Source organism: Trematomus bernacchii, unplaced genomic scaffold, assembly GCF_902827165.1.
Source record: "Trematomus bernacchii unplaced genomic scaffold, fTreBer1.1, whole genome shotgun sequence".
In the NCBI taxonomy this organism is placed as follows: domain Eukaryota; kingdom Metazoa; phylum Chordata; class Actinopteri; order Perciformes; family Nototheniidae; genus Trematomus; species Trematomus bernacchii.
The window spans coordinates 4268604-4284312 of NW_022987593.1; the positions used below are offsets into that span (position 1 = coordinate 4268604).

The 15709-nt window shown below is 42.6% G+C and overlaps 1 protein-coding gene across 2 annotated transcripts in view; it reads right to left on the reverse strand.

The window, feature by feature from the left end:
- LOC117481904 (nucleosome-remodeling factor subunit BPTF-like) overlaps positions 1-15709 on the reverse strand; it is a 45658-nt gene that overhangs the window by 18944 nt on the left and 11005 nt on the right. For both annotated transcript variants that reach the window (XM_034129837.1, XM_034129838.1), the window contains exons 6-22: positions 14435-14614; positions 13843-14003; positions 13435-13611; positions 13038-13219; positions 12411-12542; positions 11455-11584; positions 10419-10554; positions 9695-9979; positions 7424-9485; positions 6460-6584; positions 5881-6009; positions 5642-5792; positions 5277-5316; positions 4687-4909; positions 3457-3597; positions 458-588; positions 1-115 (exon numbers count right to left, since the gene is read on the reverse strand). In XM_034129837.1, the coding sequence (XP_033985728.1) occupies positions 1-115; positions 458-588; positions 3457-3597; positions 4687-4909; positions 5277-5316; positions 5642-5792; positions 5881-6009; positions 6460-6584; positions 7424-9485; positions 9695-9979; positions 10419-10554; positions 11455-11584; positions 12411-12542; positions 13038-13219; positions 13435-13611; positions 13843-14003; positions 14435-14614 (4500 nt within the window). The remainder of the gene's footprint in view (positions 116-457; positions 589-3456; positions 3598-4686; positions 4910-5276; positions 5317-5641; positions 5793-5880; positions 6010-6459; positions 6585-7423; positions 9486-9694; positions 9980-10418; positions 10555-11454; positions 11585-12410; positions 12543-13037; positions 13220-13434; positions 13612-13842; positions 14004-14434; positions 14615-15709) is intronic.

Sequence of the window (15709 nt, forward strand, 5' to 3'; positions counted from 1 at the left end):
CTTGCTGGACCACGAGGGGAGTTCGGAGTATCGTCTTTCCCATTTGTCCTGTCTGCTGGATCGGTGTTCGGATCACCGTCATTCCTGGACGGATCTGAGCACCAGCTGCCAGAACCTGTTAGGACATTAGTAGAAATATTTGACTAATTAGTTATTTAAAAGCCAGCATCTTTTTCCTAACATTTTAGAATCTTACAAAAAAGGGGTCAAACCCATAGTTCAGGAAAAGAGAAGCTGATTAAGCAAGAACTTAATTATATATAAAAGTTTTAAAAAGTACCGACAGCACAGGCAACAAAATCAGTAATGTGAACACTCTGTTGCATTCATAGAATAAAATACAACACGAACAAAACAAAGCAATAGGCAAAGTTGTTCAGTTGTGATCACATAAGCAATGAACAAACGTATAGAAGTTAAACCACTGTATGGATGCTTCACAGCACATGTACAGTACCTGCTGCTGGGAGCCGGGGGTATTGGGCCTGATGTTGAGCGTGGTGGTGCGCGGCTGGAATGTGGTGAAGGTCTGAGCACCACCTGTTGTGCCTGACGGGATGATCCCCAACACTTTCTGCTGAACAACACCTGCAGGGAGAAGAGAAGCATAAAGATACCACAGTTTACATACAAGTGAGTAGATATGAGGCCAAGAAGAGGGCAGCGTGACCATTTTTCGCATCAGTCAAGATATAAATATACAAATATTCCGGGCGGGAAGATCAGAGAAGAACAAGTAAATACTTTATTTGATGACACGCATATGGGAGGAAAGTGGTTTTAAGGGAGCGTGAAAGAGAGAAAAGCCGCAAGGAAGGGACAGCTTATGCAAGTTGTACGTTTATAGAAATGGACAGGGTTCATTTGTATCCTTACAGGAATGCTTGTAATCTTGTATCTTTAGAGCTCAATGATATGTAGTATGTGAATACCTGTCTTACATCAAACACATCCACCAACACATATTTAAATGCTCAAACATTCCTAATACAATTACTGATGTGAAGCTGTGGCCACATGTTTGCGTGCCACAAGTGAGCAAGTTGTAAGAAGTCCTGCATTGATACAACTAAATACATTATTTGTGGGTTTCCCTCCCTACTTGATGGCCTGTGTTTGATCACAGCAATGGCAAATATTAGTTGAGCAGGTAAACAAAATCTTCAAAGGCTCACTGAAAGCTTAGTTGGGTTTCCCCCAACATACCTGAACCCCCTCATAAATTATGCATGAATTGGGATCCTGCTTTTTAACTTTAATCTGACAAAGGGAGCGTTTCATATTTGTTCGCCAGGCTGTGTGCCTTAATGAGCTCACGTGAAGCTGATGGCAGAAAACCGAGAGAGTCGCTCTTTTCCTCTGCTGCCTTTTTGCTGCGGTTTCTCAACCGCAACCGAGCAGGTAAACCTATACATCAAGGGTTTCCCTCTTCAAACAGGGAAGTTAAACCCGGTCGTAAGACCAGGGGAGTAGCAGCTCGGTCACACACATCAAACACACTTTTCTATGGACTGGCTGTTTGGAGAGGTCTGGGAGTTAGGACTCCGGTGAGTTGAGAGGTGCACTTTTATTCAACAAGGAGGAAGGAAAAAAAGAAAAATGGAATCCCGTTATAGAGGGCTACCTGTCTGGTAAGCAGACCTCAGGGTAAACTTGTTTTCCTGCCTAACTTCCTTAAGCCCGTCCAAAACAAACAGGGCGCCCAACAGTCATGCTGGATAAATACACATGTCCATTAAATGGTTACACTCCATCTGAACTTGGTTTCTCCTTCATGGTGACTTCAAAGGTAAGAAAAATCACTTTCTTTGTATCCTTGGTGAATATCATTTATCTTTATCTGGTGAATGCAATGTTTTTATAAAGCAATTATGTATTAAATGATACATATACTCTATTTTCATTGACATTATCATTGCAGCACAGTTGAAAATAAAGACCTCTTCAGATTTTTATTTTCCACATTTTTCTTTTAGCTAGCTTGACAGAAGGATTTTAAAACAGTAGAAAGCTGTTCAAATTGAATCTATAATACAAATTCTAGATACCCCTCCAAATGTTCTTGAATTTTCAGACTAACATTTCCCATTTGATCTCTGTTTTTTCACTGAAGCATATTTTAAGCTTAAAAAAAGTACCCTCTAATAAAAAAAATGTGTGATACATTTTGTCAGATAATTGTTTTTGTTATGTTGAATCTGACCTTCATAACCCAAACGAGAGCTGTCAACAGCTTTAATGGAACATGTAAACATAACAGACCACCTGCACTGAGTGTTAAGCCATATCAATCACCGATAATATGACAGGACCGCAGACATGCCAGCTGGTGCTCAGTACAAACCATCGCCTCATCCGCAGTGTCAATATTAACATATTATACAGTTCTGAAGCACCAAACTAAAGATCGGACAATGCTGAATCTGCAGTCTGGATTTCAAACCTCAGACTACACAAGTCCACCATCCTAAAAACCATCCAACCAAAATAACAGCTTTCTATTAGATCACCATGCCGACAGGACACAGCCAGACATGAACTGCGACACCAAACCAGCTGAGTCATGAGGTTGGCACATTAAGGGCACCACAATTGGGTTTTAGCCTTTTATTCTGTGTCCACTGACAAAAATATCTGTCTCTTTACCAGCTATGTTCTTCACTATGTTTACCAGCTAGTGTCTAAGTGTGTCTGTCTGCTGTCTGGAGCTGGGCAGGTAGTTTACTGTGGGTTTATCACAGTGCAAGGTTTCAGCACAAACCTTGTAGAAAAAGACCTCCTTTAAATCTCATATACCACCCCCTTTAAACATTGCAATATGTCTTGCATAAATCTAGTTAATTCTCACAGTCACATTACTAAATTAAAAACTTCAGGAATCATTGAGGGGTGTATGTGATCATTTAAACTATGGAATCAGGCTAAATGAGGACAAATCTTCATTTCAAGCATGTAAAGGAAAAACAAGACTGCAATACGGTAAAACTAACTGTGACACCTGTGAGACTGATTCAAAGAGACAAGCTCGTTTAATCGAGCTCAACAGGTCTTCTAGGGTGTGGGTTTTTAAAGACATGTACTTGGCTCACTGACAAAGGCAATCAAGGACAGAGGAGTGTCTCATTTGTGTCTAATTTGTAGACTTCAAAACATTTGGACGTGCAGTAGCTGGCACCAACAACTTTAAAAATGAAGACAGACTCAGTCCTTCTGGAGCGCTGTGTGCGTGGTTGGCACGCTCAATTGCTTACAACGGCATCCAATTAAGGAGCCAGATCTAATTTGGCTCCTTTGACACATTTGAAATGTCTCAGCTGTGGGTCTGAGGTGAGGCAATGAAAACACAAACAAACACGCATTCTGAGGTGGATGGAAAGAACAAATGTCTACACTGAATGAATGCAACTTGTGCTCTCCTTCTGCCTCCAATGTGTGGCATATTAAAACCGGCCGTACCTCCTTGTGAAGTTGGCACGTTGACAGTGACGATCTTGCTGTTGGAGGGGAGTGGCAGCTTGGTGGTCACTACCTTCCCCCCCATAGAGGTTCCCGTAATCTGGAAGGTGTGTCCACTAGATGTGGCCAAGGTGGTCTCACCTGCAAACAAATAAAAAATGCTGTTACAATTACATATTTACAATTGCAAATCCAATAATATTATTAGTATTTGTACAATGACTTGTGGTCTATGCCCTTTAAAGGGGACCTATCATGCAAAATGCACTTTTGTACGTCTTTTATACATGAATATGTGTCCCCGGTGTTCCAGGGAACTCACCAAGTGTCAGAAAACACAACCCTCTCTATTTTCCTCCATACCCAAATCTCTAAAAAAGGGGCTGCAACGGATCTGATAAAAACTGATCCAGATTTGAACACTGTCCTGACGTCAGGACGGTGGCGCTACGGCTATTGGGCCAACTCCACCAATCAAGAGGAGACAGCCACGGCCATTGCCGTTCGAAAGCGCTGGAGACGCTGTAGTACATATGCCAGGCCTGTAAGTGGCGCTGTAGTCTGCCACAAAAGCAGTGAAGAAGACTTGGTTACCATGGTTACCCTTCTGTTTATTCTCCGCTGTGGCTTTCTTTCCCTCTCCCCGAGGCAAGCGTTTGCTCCCGCTGCAATGCAATCCCTCCCCGTCGAGGCAAGCACTGTAATTCTCTCCGGTTAGTCCACCAGCAGACGACAAACACCCACCTCTCCGCCTCTTCCAAGGAACGAGGGGACCGTGCGGCAGAGTTTCAGTTTCAGTTTCTTTCGCCGGTCAAGATGTCCGTTAAAGTTTAAATCTTCCGGACAAAATTAGAAAAGTGCCGGTCAAAGGTCTTCTTTGTTATTTATTGAGCTTTAAAACAAATGAATAACGACTCTATATAATAAAACACGGAGGACGGAGATCTCTTTTTCTCCCCCTCTTCTGACAGCCCAGCAGCTGATCAGAGCACGGCTCACCTCTCCTGCAGGGGGTCGTGGTCAGCAGAATCAGACCCGTAGACAGCAAACAGCACGTAGAGCGAAATGAGGCATGGCTAAAATGCATGATCCGTTTGGTATTTTGAAAACAGAAATGTATAAATATACCTTATATAGGTATGGCCCTACAATATATCATTTAAATATAGCATGATAGGTTTCCTTTAAATAAGAACAAAGAGTAGACAGTGCTTATCTGCTGCAAAGTACCTTGTGTGCTTTGACCCTGCTTGACCCAGGTGGCGAACGACTGCTGGAAGTTTTTGTTCTGCTGGAATGTGACGGGGTTGCCCATCTTAGTGGACAGTACCACCTTGGTGGTGGTGGTGCCCTGGCCCGACAGTGAGCCGATGATGACTTTGGGCGTGGAGACAGGTGTTGCAGCAGTCCCTGTTGGGGTCACTGTGATGCCTGGTTTCTGTTCCAGACGTTTCTGTGATGGTACATCATTCAGGTCATTAACATAGGAACCCATGATAAACGCATTCAAAAGGAACTGCTAATACATAACATCTATTTAGCTTAAATTAGCTATTGTATCGGTATAGATTGGTATAGACTGGGATGTTCGAGGGTTAGCTTCTTGGCAAAATGATACCATTGATGAACTGTCTGTTTTCATTCATTCAGAGTAAGTGTTTTTAAGTGCAGTCCACTGCCAGATTGAATTATTTTTCCTCATTGAAAGAAGATGTAGCCCCAGTCTCGACACATTTGAAAAATAAAGGCCTACTGTTATATTATTTGTAGGATTAAAGTGCTTATTAAGCATGAAGATTACGTAACTGAACCAGACTCACCTTGGCCTGCTCGGCTGCCTGAGTTTTCTCCCTCTCCACCCTGTAAAAGAAAAAGGAAAAGCTTAACAAACAGTAAAACATTCGTGAAAAATAAGGTCAGATGATGCTCCATTAATTTCAATTTAATAAATGTTGAAAGTTAGGTGTAATTATTTTTTGTAAGAGTTTAATATCTTTTATTTAAAACATTTTGAGCATCTGCCACAGGCACATTTACAAAGTTGTGGCCAGTTTGTTTACTTTTGGTTAAGGTTTTGTTTACTATTTATGTATTTTTGTCATAACTTCCAAATGAATTTTAACAAAGAATATCGTCACCGACAAATGTGTATGTATAACATGGTTGAACCCGGTGACCCTCTGACCTCTCTGAGAAGGCTCGGATCTCCCAGAGGTCCAGCTCCTCCTCAGCCACCCAGGTCTCCATCACCACGGGGCCAGTCTGCTTGGCAGGCTCCGCCTTTTTGGGGCGCAAGGCACTGGATCGCAGCCCCTTCCTCTGAGGGGTGTGGGTTTCTGTGTGTGGATCAAAAACAGTTCAGTGTTAATGTGTAATGTTTAAACCCCTCTTTCTTAAGTGTAAAGAATATGAACTGTCGCTAACCTTTAGGTGTGTCAGGCACTCCAAGGGGGCAGATGATTTTGCGGATGCAGTACTCCGAGCGAATGCCGTAGGGTCCCACGTCACGGCGCTTGATGATCTCTGTCGTGGTGATTTCGGTGTCTGACGTCTCTGTAGCAATGAGTGGGGATAGGGCTGGGTTGGTATGGTGATGAGGAGAGCCCGAGAAGATGGAGGAAATGCGCTCCAACATAAACAGAGTGACACCAATATGACCCATATGAGGGCTGTGTCTTCTTAAGGGCCAACATGACATGGGGATCAGGAGGATAGCCCAGGTAGATACTATGACTGTTATTGAACCACAGATTTGACAGTGTCACATATCATCAACCTAATAGAAAGTAATATCGGTATAAAAAAGAAGAACATTAATAAAAGAATCATGCAGGAATTAGTTAACAGCACATAAACTCCACTAAAATAATCACCTTTATATCTTACATATCAAACAAAACAATTGTTATCCCCCCAAAAAACCCTAATCTACTTGTAAGCAGTCTTTCCCACTCCTCCTGGGGCCTCTTTATTTGGATGTCAGATGGAGTAAGGGGGCTCTACCTGTACGTGTGGTGCCGATCGCTGCGGATGGTTTGACGGCCATGTCGTCCCATCTCAACGAGGCCCAGAGGAGCCTTAGCATCAGGCTAACGCCAGCCAAAGACTTCACGGTCTGCAGACGGTACCTATAACACAGGGATTAGGTATTAATCATGTATAGTTGCATGTAACCATTAGTCCAACCAAGTAGTGCTTTAAACATAGCATAACACCTATACATAACATGACAAAAAGCTATACTGAAAGACACTCCAGGGAAATGGAAATGTCTGTTGTGTATAAATAGGCTCTTCACTGCTCGTGTCATGCAGTTTATTATTGCGGTCCAATTGACGGTCAGTGACTCGCTCGGTGTTACCGAAAATACATTGTAGCATGATGATGAAATCGGGAAGGCAGAGTAAAAACAGACAGAGTATTTTGGTGATGAACTTGTACATTTCCATGAAAGAACTTACTGGCTGCTATTTTGAATAAATAATTTTAAACACTAATTCTCTAGAGTGATTAATTATCTCTGACTATAAAAGCAAGCAAAACAATTTACTTACAAGTTTCAATGGGAAACATTTGCATAATTCCTTTTAGGGTGTAAGAGACTGCTCTGAGTGTATACTTAGGCAACTTAACATCACCATGAGACTGTGTGTGTCTTCAGTATAAATCACTTTCCCATGTGTAAAAATAGAGGGGAAAATATAACACCAAATAAACAGAAAATCAACAGGACATGGCATTCTGAAAAAACAAGGGGAGAATTTAAAAGAGCGATGCTTAAGGAATGTAGGATTAACCTTATCCACCAACAACAAATCGATGAAACGACAATTACAAATAATGGTTCGTTTTAGAACCAATTATCTGTATAATTAGCAAAGTAGTAACCCCTGGTTGCTTAGAAAGAGTGTTTTAGAGAAAATGTTAATAAGCTTGTGAGAAAAATAACCAGAGAGAGCCATCTTACCTCCAGGTGATGCCGAACGTGGGCCTGGGTGAGGGATACGGCCAGATATCCAGCGCTGGCTTGGCATTGTAGCTGAAGATGGACACCTCACGAAACCCGCCTCGCCTCGCCAGCACCTTCAGGTTGTCATGTGGCAGTACAAAAATACTCTTGCGGCTGCTCTTGGTGACAAACTTGCGGTAAGAAGGAAGGGCAGTGTCTGAGCGAGTCTTCTTGGTGCGGGAGAACTTGAGGAGACGGACCCGGCCCTTTGTGGACAACGAATCCTCCAGACTCACAGCGACAGACGACACTGAGGTCTTACCACGGCTGTCAGTTGTGGACTTACTGACCGACAGTGCCGTCTTCTGCTCCTTCGTCACTATCTCACTCTGGCTGTCCTCTGACTGACTGTCCAGCCCAGGGGAACAGACTTTGGTCACAGTTGTTTTGGTCATGGTAGTGAGGGTGGACACTGCGCTGTTTTCTGTTGTCGACGCCACAGGCTTTTTCACGACAACCGGCTCATTCGATGGCATTTTTGCTATCCTCATCTCCGTAGAAACAACAGTTGTGGTGGTTGTGGAGGTTGTGGTTACCTGGGTGATGATGGTTTTGAGTGGTTCTGTAGTCCCGCTGTTACTGTTCTCCTCTGCAAAGCCGTCGCTCAGACTTGACTCCTCTGCTGAGGGTATAGGAGACGGCGCCATCCTGATGATCTTCACCGCAGGACTGGGTTTGTCCTCCATAGACTGAAATGGGGAAGTGCTAGTTCCAAGTGCTCCTACATTGTTCTCCAGCTTTGCGATCTTCAGTGGAGGTTTGTAGTCCTGGTCTGAGGTCATTGTCTTGCTCTCTATCTTAGAAACTAGGCTTGGCCCCTTGTCCCCAACCTCTGTACAATCATTCAAAGGGGCCAAATCTCCGTTCACTAAAGGCTTTGGCTGCGTGCCGTCCTTCAACGACACAACCACCCCATGTTCTTCAACTTTACCAATGATGTTCTCCTTCAGCTGTGTACTGCTGATAAGTATACCATTATTTGAGCTCATTACAGAGTTACTTAACACATTTTCATTCCCCAAGCCATCATTACCATTTACCTGAGGGAGAGGAGAAACTGGCTTGGGAATGCTATCGCTTTCGGTTTTACCTTGTCCAATGCGTTCTATATTTCCTAGGATCTCCTTTGGCCCCATGCCGTTTTCCTCTGTGCTTGAATGTGCTGAGCCTAAGGTTTCTGGGTTTGGATTTATACCTTTAGAAGGAGATGTGTTTTGACTGCCTATCTGCCCAAGAACACTTGGAGAAGTCCGTAGGGAGTCGAATTTTAAGTTGGAAACCTCAGACCCAGTTTTTTCAATATGTGCAGCCTTGGTAACATCTGATGTTACGCTGGCTGTTTGTCGCTCTAAAGAGCTTTGAATTCCCCCTGCTGGTGTTTCTTGTGAATTAGGCAGTTTGATGCCCTCTTGCCATGAAATGTCTGTATTTGTTTCTTTTTGCCCCATAGTCCTTTCTACTAAGTCTGCCTCCAATACCTTGGGCTTTGAAAGAGTTTGGTTTTGTGTACCTGTACTGCAACTGTCTTTGGGTGTGGAGTCAGGAACAGGAGAAGGAGTAGGAAGAGAGACAGTCTGATTCGTAGTTTTAGAGGGTTCATGCAGACCCTCCTTGACATCCTCTCGTCCTTCAACTGTTCCCGGCACTGGAATTTGTGTTGTGGGTTTCTCCTCTTCTTTTACAGCTCTGCCCAGTGCAAGCTGTGTCTGAGCGAGAGCATGGGGCTTGAGTGGAGACCGTGGCCGGACCGGAGTGCTCGAAGGGGGAGTTGCTGTGAATGCAACGGGTATAAGAGTCTGAGGGTTGGCGGCAGACGCCTGCTGCCTTTGCCTCTCTTCAATAACGCGCTGCTTTACGCGTCGCTCCAGCAGGCCGTCCAGTTTGGAGGTCTTGACCTTCTTGTAGGGAATGCGCGTTATGAAGCCCTTGCTGACATCTACTACATCGTAGTTAAAGGGCTGTGTGGAGATATCTGTAGGCTCCTCCTTCACAGCAGTCTTTTCCTCCTGAATACTGGAACCTGAAGAGAAAATGTATTCAGACTTTAATCTGCATTGATATACAACTGGGATAATGTATCACATTCTCTGTCAATACAGTTTAAAACATACACAATATTTAAAAAAAAAAAGTGTAATACTAAGAGCCATTCAAGTTTAAAACCAAGCATAACTTAAACTACACATGCATTTAGATACAGTGCTATTACACAAAGCCGCACTGTCATACTTTGCTCTTCTGGTCGTGAGTCTGGAGGGTACACCTCCATCTTTGTTGGCGTTTCATCTGCTGATAGTTCCTCAGACTTTTCCTTCTCCTCTGCCCCTTGTTTCTTTTCCTCTTCCATCCTCTCATTAGACTCCAGCTCATTAGTCATTGGATGATCTGTTAGGCTGGAGGGGTCTTGATCTTTCTCCTCACTGCTCGACACAGCAGCTCCCTGAGCCTCTGGTGCAGCGACACTGGGGCGTCGACTCAAGTCCAGCAGGGTACATTTCTTGCCAAGTTTAGCATCTTTGGAAAACAAAAAAAACCTGTTTTATTATATTGAAGAAACACATCTAGAGCTACTAATGTTTGGCATTCATTTTACAATTGTTTGTACTTAACACTCTTAAAAAAGGATAATCATGCTGTTTTCATCTTACACAACTTCAAACATTTGTTTTTGTCACTGCAGTGGATCTGCAGCTTGGCTAAACATTTGAAATAATAAGGTAAAGTAAAAGGTAATAATTTTTTAACATAAACCAACAGTATGATTATTCAAATATTTGGGACGTTTTTGATTTGCTTAACATAATGACATCCAAAAGCAAATCAAAAGTGAGGCTTGAATGCAACACACACAATATAATTGTTGAGATTGCTGCACAAGAGACTAAATCTTAGAGACTAAATCTAAAATTTGAGAAAAACACATTTTAGGCCCCTAAAGTCTCCCATTCCGGACCTTCCAGTTCTTTGCGGTAGTTGGGGTTTGTGTTGCCGGGAAGCTTGGGGTCAAACCGCTGCACATAAGTCCTACTGATCCAGCTCCAGCCCCCATAGCCGGTTACACGATACTCCTCTCCTTTCTGCTTCCACACCTTCAAGTAATACAAGAAGAAGTATGAGTCATGGAGGGATACAACAACCTAAGAACGATGAACGTTTCCAACAGAGAAAAGCGAATCAGGAAAAACTGAAAAAACGAGTTTTAAGAGGAGGGCAAAGATCCAAAGAGCGCTTAAAGCTAAAAGGTTACTCACATACTGATCACTAATTGTTGAGGGAAATGACTCATTGCCGAGCTCCACTGGCTGCATCAAAGAGCCCTTGATAGTCACTCACGCACAACATACAGTACACAGCATTGTTTCGCACAGCAAAGCCTCAGTTTTCTGCACGGTAAAGTCTAAATCTACAAGTGGACTAGACTGAAATACATCACCCTCATCCCATGGTTCGTATAGTTTTATGTCGTGTTGGCACAGACCACTAAACTAAATGGCTGGTTAACTTTTCCTTAGATGAGGTAGCACAAAAATCATTCGAAATGAAAAGGGATTTTGGAGATAACCCTGCGCTTGTAAAAGTGTGAAAGGGTGAAGGAAAAAGGAAATATCATCCTAAATACAATACATTTGGATTCATAATAGCAGGAAGTAAAGTGTGAGGGTAAGCAGAATAATTATTTTGGTGATCACAGCTGACAGAGGCAGCTCAAATATTGACAGCTCAGTAATTCATATTCTTCTTTTATTCATTTTACCCCCCTCATTTATCTGAAGGTTTTGCTGAAAAGGGAAAAAATATCATGCATGCAGTCAGATGACAGTACAGACCTCTTTGTAACCATTAATGGGTGCAAATACACAGCGTTTATGCTTAGTATGTAGTACAAGTAGGTGCAGGAGTGAAGAGGGTGTTCATTGTGTGTCTGAATTGCAAGTCAATATCTTAACAATATTGAAAACCAAGGATTTGTGAGTATGTAAGCGACATACCTGGTGTTTAATGGGAAAGGTGTACTTGACCCATGTGGCCTGTTGCATCGTCTCTTCATCCTCCAGCTTCTTCTCCCTCTTCTTCACCTTCTCCTTCTCCTCACGTTCAATGGATGTCATGCGATTCAACCTGAAATTGTTTTAATTGTCATACAGTGTAGCCTGTTGCTCTTACATTGTACATTCAGTGAATTCGACTTCTAGCAAGAATAGAAACATGGCTGTTAAAAGTATTTTTCTAATGTATGTAGCTATAAGATATATCCAAATGAACTTAATCATTTTCATATTTAAAAACAACGTTTTAGAAAACGTGCAATTCAAAAAATATTGTCTTAATGTAAGCTTCATGGTAATATCTACATGGCAATATCTACATGTGTCTTGCCTTAGGTGTAAGTAAACAACTGGGAAGCTTCTTGAGTAATGTAAGCACATGATTAAAGCCCTTACTAAAGATGAAAAGATGAAAGGTGCTCTTGGAACAGGAAAGAACATGACACTCACAAATGTTCTCCACGTTTCTGAAAAGCTCACAGTTCAGTCTCAAACACAAGCACACTCTGATCCCAACCGTATAAATATTGGACAATGTCTTCTTTAAAGGGGCGTTGTGGTGTTGAGCAGTAGTAGAGGCAGAGGTGGGTGGCAGTGGTAGTGGACCTGCAGTCTAAATATTATGCCTCACAGCTAGGGTGGGCCTTTTGATCTGATCTGCTTAAGATCGCCTCTGCCTGCTAAACTGAACACACACACCCAGTGTACGTCATGAATGCTTGTGAAGTATTGAATGCCTTCTGTCATCTAGACTGAAAACATATGGAGGGACAGCAACCTTATAGGAATCACTTTCTTAGCTTGTGTTTCATATCACATTGTAAAAGCACATATAATGAAAGTACGTCCACACACAAACACACATGCACACACACACTGTTAATAAACTATGTGTGTACCTGGTGTGGCCCAGTGAGTCCTTCCAGACAGGCAGCATAGCCACAGGTTTGATGGCACACTCCAGGATGGCCAGGGCCAGCGCAAACTCTCTGGCCTTACTGCACATCTGAACAGCTTTGATCCAGTTGGTCCTATAAAACAAGAAAACAAACACTGAACATTTAGAAATGTCTCTCTTTACTTTGTACTTAGATTTTTTGGCCTATCCCAGTTTTAAGTTTTCTTACTAGTAAGGAAGAAGTGGCATAATTCTGGCATTTTTAATAACTAACATAATTAAATTGAATTACTGAAAGGCACCAATGCCAACATGACTGACAACTAGGGAGGCATTCAGTGTTAACTGATAGTGTCCATTTGCATTTCATTGTGGCATTGGAGAATGTTAAACTCATGCATCAAATTTGCAATGGCTAAATGTTATTTGCGGTCAGACAAGGAAGACTTGCATACCCATTTGCCGTTTAGATGAAAAAGCCAATGGCTGGACAAGACTCTTGCATGATGTAAGAGCGCAGTGGGTGCTGGTGTACCGCACTCATGTATATTATCGGTACATCCATACAGACAACCTAGAGTATCAGAATAGTAATATACAATTTCCATACGACAGTGCCTGACTCTACCTGTGTGAGGCCCAGTTAGGGTGCATGAAGGGTGCTGGAACGTTGTTCTCCAGCTGGATGATGGTGATTCTCAGTGTGGAGATGGTCAGAACCTTGGAGCCATGAATAGACCCGTTCCACTTAAACTCTCCTGCTGGTGTCATGCAGAACTTGTGGGAGAGATGCCGCCTCTTGTCGTGGTCCTGATGAAAAGACAAAAAAATACGTTTTTAGAACCTACCAGCAATTTCATATCATCTTTGTTCGCACACCAATTACTAATCCAAGTGACTTGAATGTCTTGATAAAACCCTTGCAATCATGTAGCAAAACGAATACCAAAAGGGTCTGGAATCTACTGAGCCACCTTGCAGCTTATTCAATGCTTTTCTCTACTTTCAAACGTCGTGCTGCTTACCTCTCGGTGCTGGTGCTTGTTGAGTGCTACAGTATTGCTACTGTATTGATTATGATAGACGCGGTATTTCCCCTCCTGGCCCAGCTTGAAGAATGGACTGAGTGTCCCCTTCATCACCACCTCCTTCCCTCGCGTGCTGACACGGGTGACGTCACCTTGTGCATTTACTACTAGTACCTGAAGAGGTAGGGGGGGGAAAAATGAGTCATTCAGATTTATTATAGACTGCCTTATGACAAGTGACATTTATATTCCACTGTAAAATGTCGCAACCAATTTCTCTGATTAAAAAAAAATGAAATAGCCTGAAGATAGTTAGGTTAATCTCCAATTCTCTTCCACTAGGCCATTGCATAATTCTACATACATTGGCATGCTTTTGACCTGGGTGTTGGACACTATTCTCACCTCTTTGCCCTCCTTGAAGACCTTGTTGGCTTCATGAACAGCAGCAGCCACCTGTTGGCTCTTCATCTGGCTGAGTTTGCTCTCGGGGTTCCTCAGTCGGGTCACCATGCGAGTGGCTGCGGACCCCCTACCGCCGGGACACGGCTCACCGTTAGCGTCCCCTGAAAACCCAATACAACGTTCAGTCCAAGACAGATAAGCCTTTAACAGTCTCATACAATAGCACAGTCTATTGGAAAAGCTTTATGATGTGCAATGATCACGGAAGGAATACTCAATTATTAAAAGTCATAACACTGCCTTACTCATAAGGTGATCAAATGTTCTGCGTGTCTGTTTTAAGGGCTATTAACTTAATTAAATGTATAATGTGAAAATGGCTTGTATGAAACTGAGATACCCTTTTCTGGCATCATTTCAAGCTTGCAAAGGTGTTTTTTTTTTTTTTTTAAATAACATTTGTTTAATCAAGAAGTCAAATTTAGATCAGAATCCCCTTTCACGATAGACACCCTAGCACAGCTGAGTGCCGTTTTCATCAGTATAATATAAATTAGACAACAAAAGAGAAGTAATTATTATATTGTCAAACCTAGGTCATCAAGGCTGGCCAGGGAGGACTGGGAGGACTTGTCAGCTAGGTCTGGAGGTTCAGGACATCTTGTAACAGCCCCCATGCTGCTGTTACTGTTCTCTTCACTGGCCTGGGGCGGCTGGCTCAGGCTGGGGATACCATCTCCGCTGCCGGGGACAGAATCTGATGCTGGGTGTTCTGTTCACAGACAGAAACGATTGAATGTTAACAGTTTTGTCTAGATTGTTTTCTTGCTGTTGTTAGTCAGACATCTTTCAGGGTTTGCATACATGTCTCAGCAAGGTATAGGTGTATACCTGGGAAAAAAACGATTGAACTAGAAAACCAAGACACATAAAGCTGTCGAAATGACCAATAAAAAAGGGTGTTTTGCACAAGTGGTAGCTCAGTCTACATTTTTTTAAAGCATCATTAATGGGTAAGTTCCGAAATAATAAATGCTGTGGCTCCCTCTACTGATAAGTCATGCGTAATGCAAGCACTGAAAGAGGAATGGGTCAATAAAAAGCAATGGGCAACCGATATAGAAGACTTATGCATAACTGACAACACGGAGAACATCAATGCATGGTGAAAAGTGAAATAACTGAGGATGTAGATGTATAGATTATAACTTCACAGTGTTTCGACACAAGGCACTACATGAACAGTAATCTGGATAATCAGAGGTTCTAATTACAAGAAAGCATCACAAGAAAAGCTTTTTATTAAAAAAAATAAGTATAGTGAGGGTTGGTTATAGTCACACTGGGTGCAGTGACAATGCTTCTGATTGAAAAATCAATGGATGCAATCAGCGTCTCAGCTCTTTGGATGAAAGAGAGTATAATGAATAAAGAGTTCAAGTGCAAAACCGCAGAAAGTATTCCAAGGCTGACGCCGGGTATCATGAAGAAAAAATGTGGAGAACTGAACACAAACGCCAACAGATGGATTGAGAGCAACAAACTGTCACTGAGATTTATCATACAATTCAGAGAAGATACAGACAGTTGTAGTAGAGCAGATTCACAAAAGGAGTCTAAGGAGGTAAGCTTCTCCCTGAAGTGTCCTTGTATACCTTTGGTGTTGATAAACACCTCCATATTGGAACATCTTTCTATCAAGAGGCTCTATGGTTTGGAGGCCATTGCCTTTGGAGCCTCCAAGCCCAGGCTACAGCTCATGGTGGTGGTGGGGATTGTTTGTGTTGTGCAGGGGCAGAAAGAAGTATAGGGCCATATGTAATGCTACTGCCACTACTGAATTATTCAACAACAGATGACCAGCAGC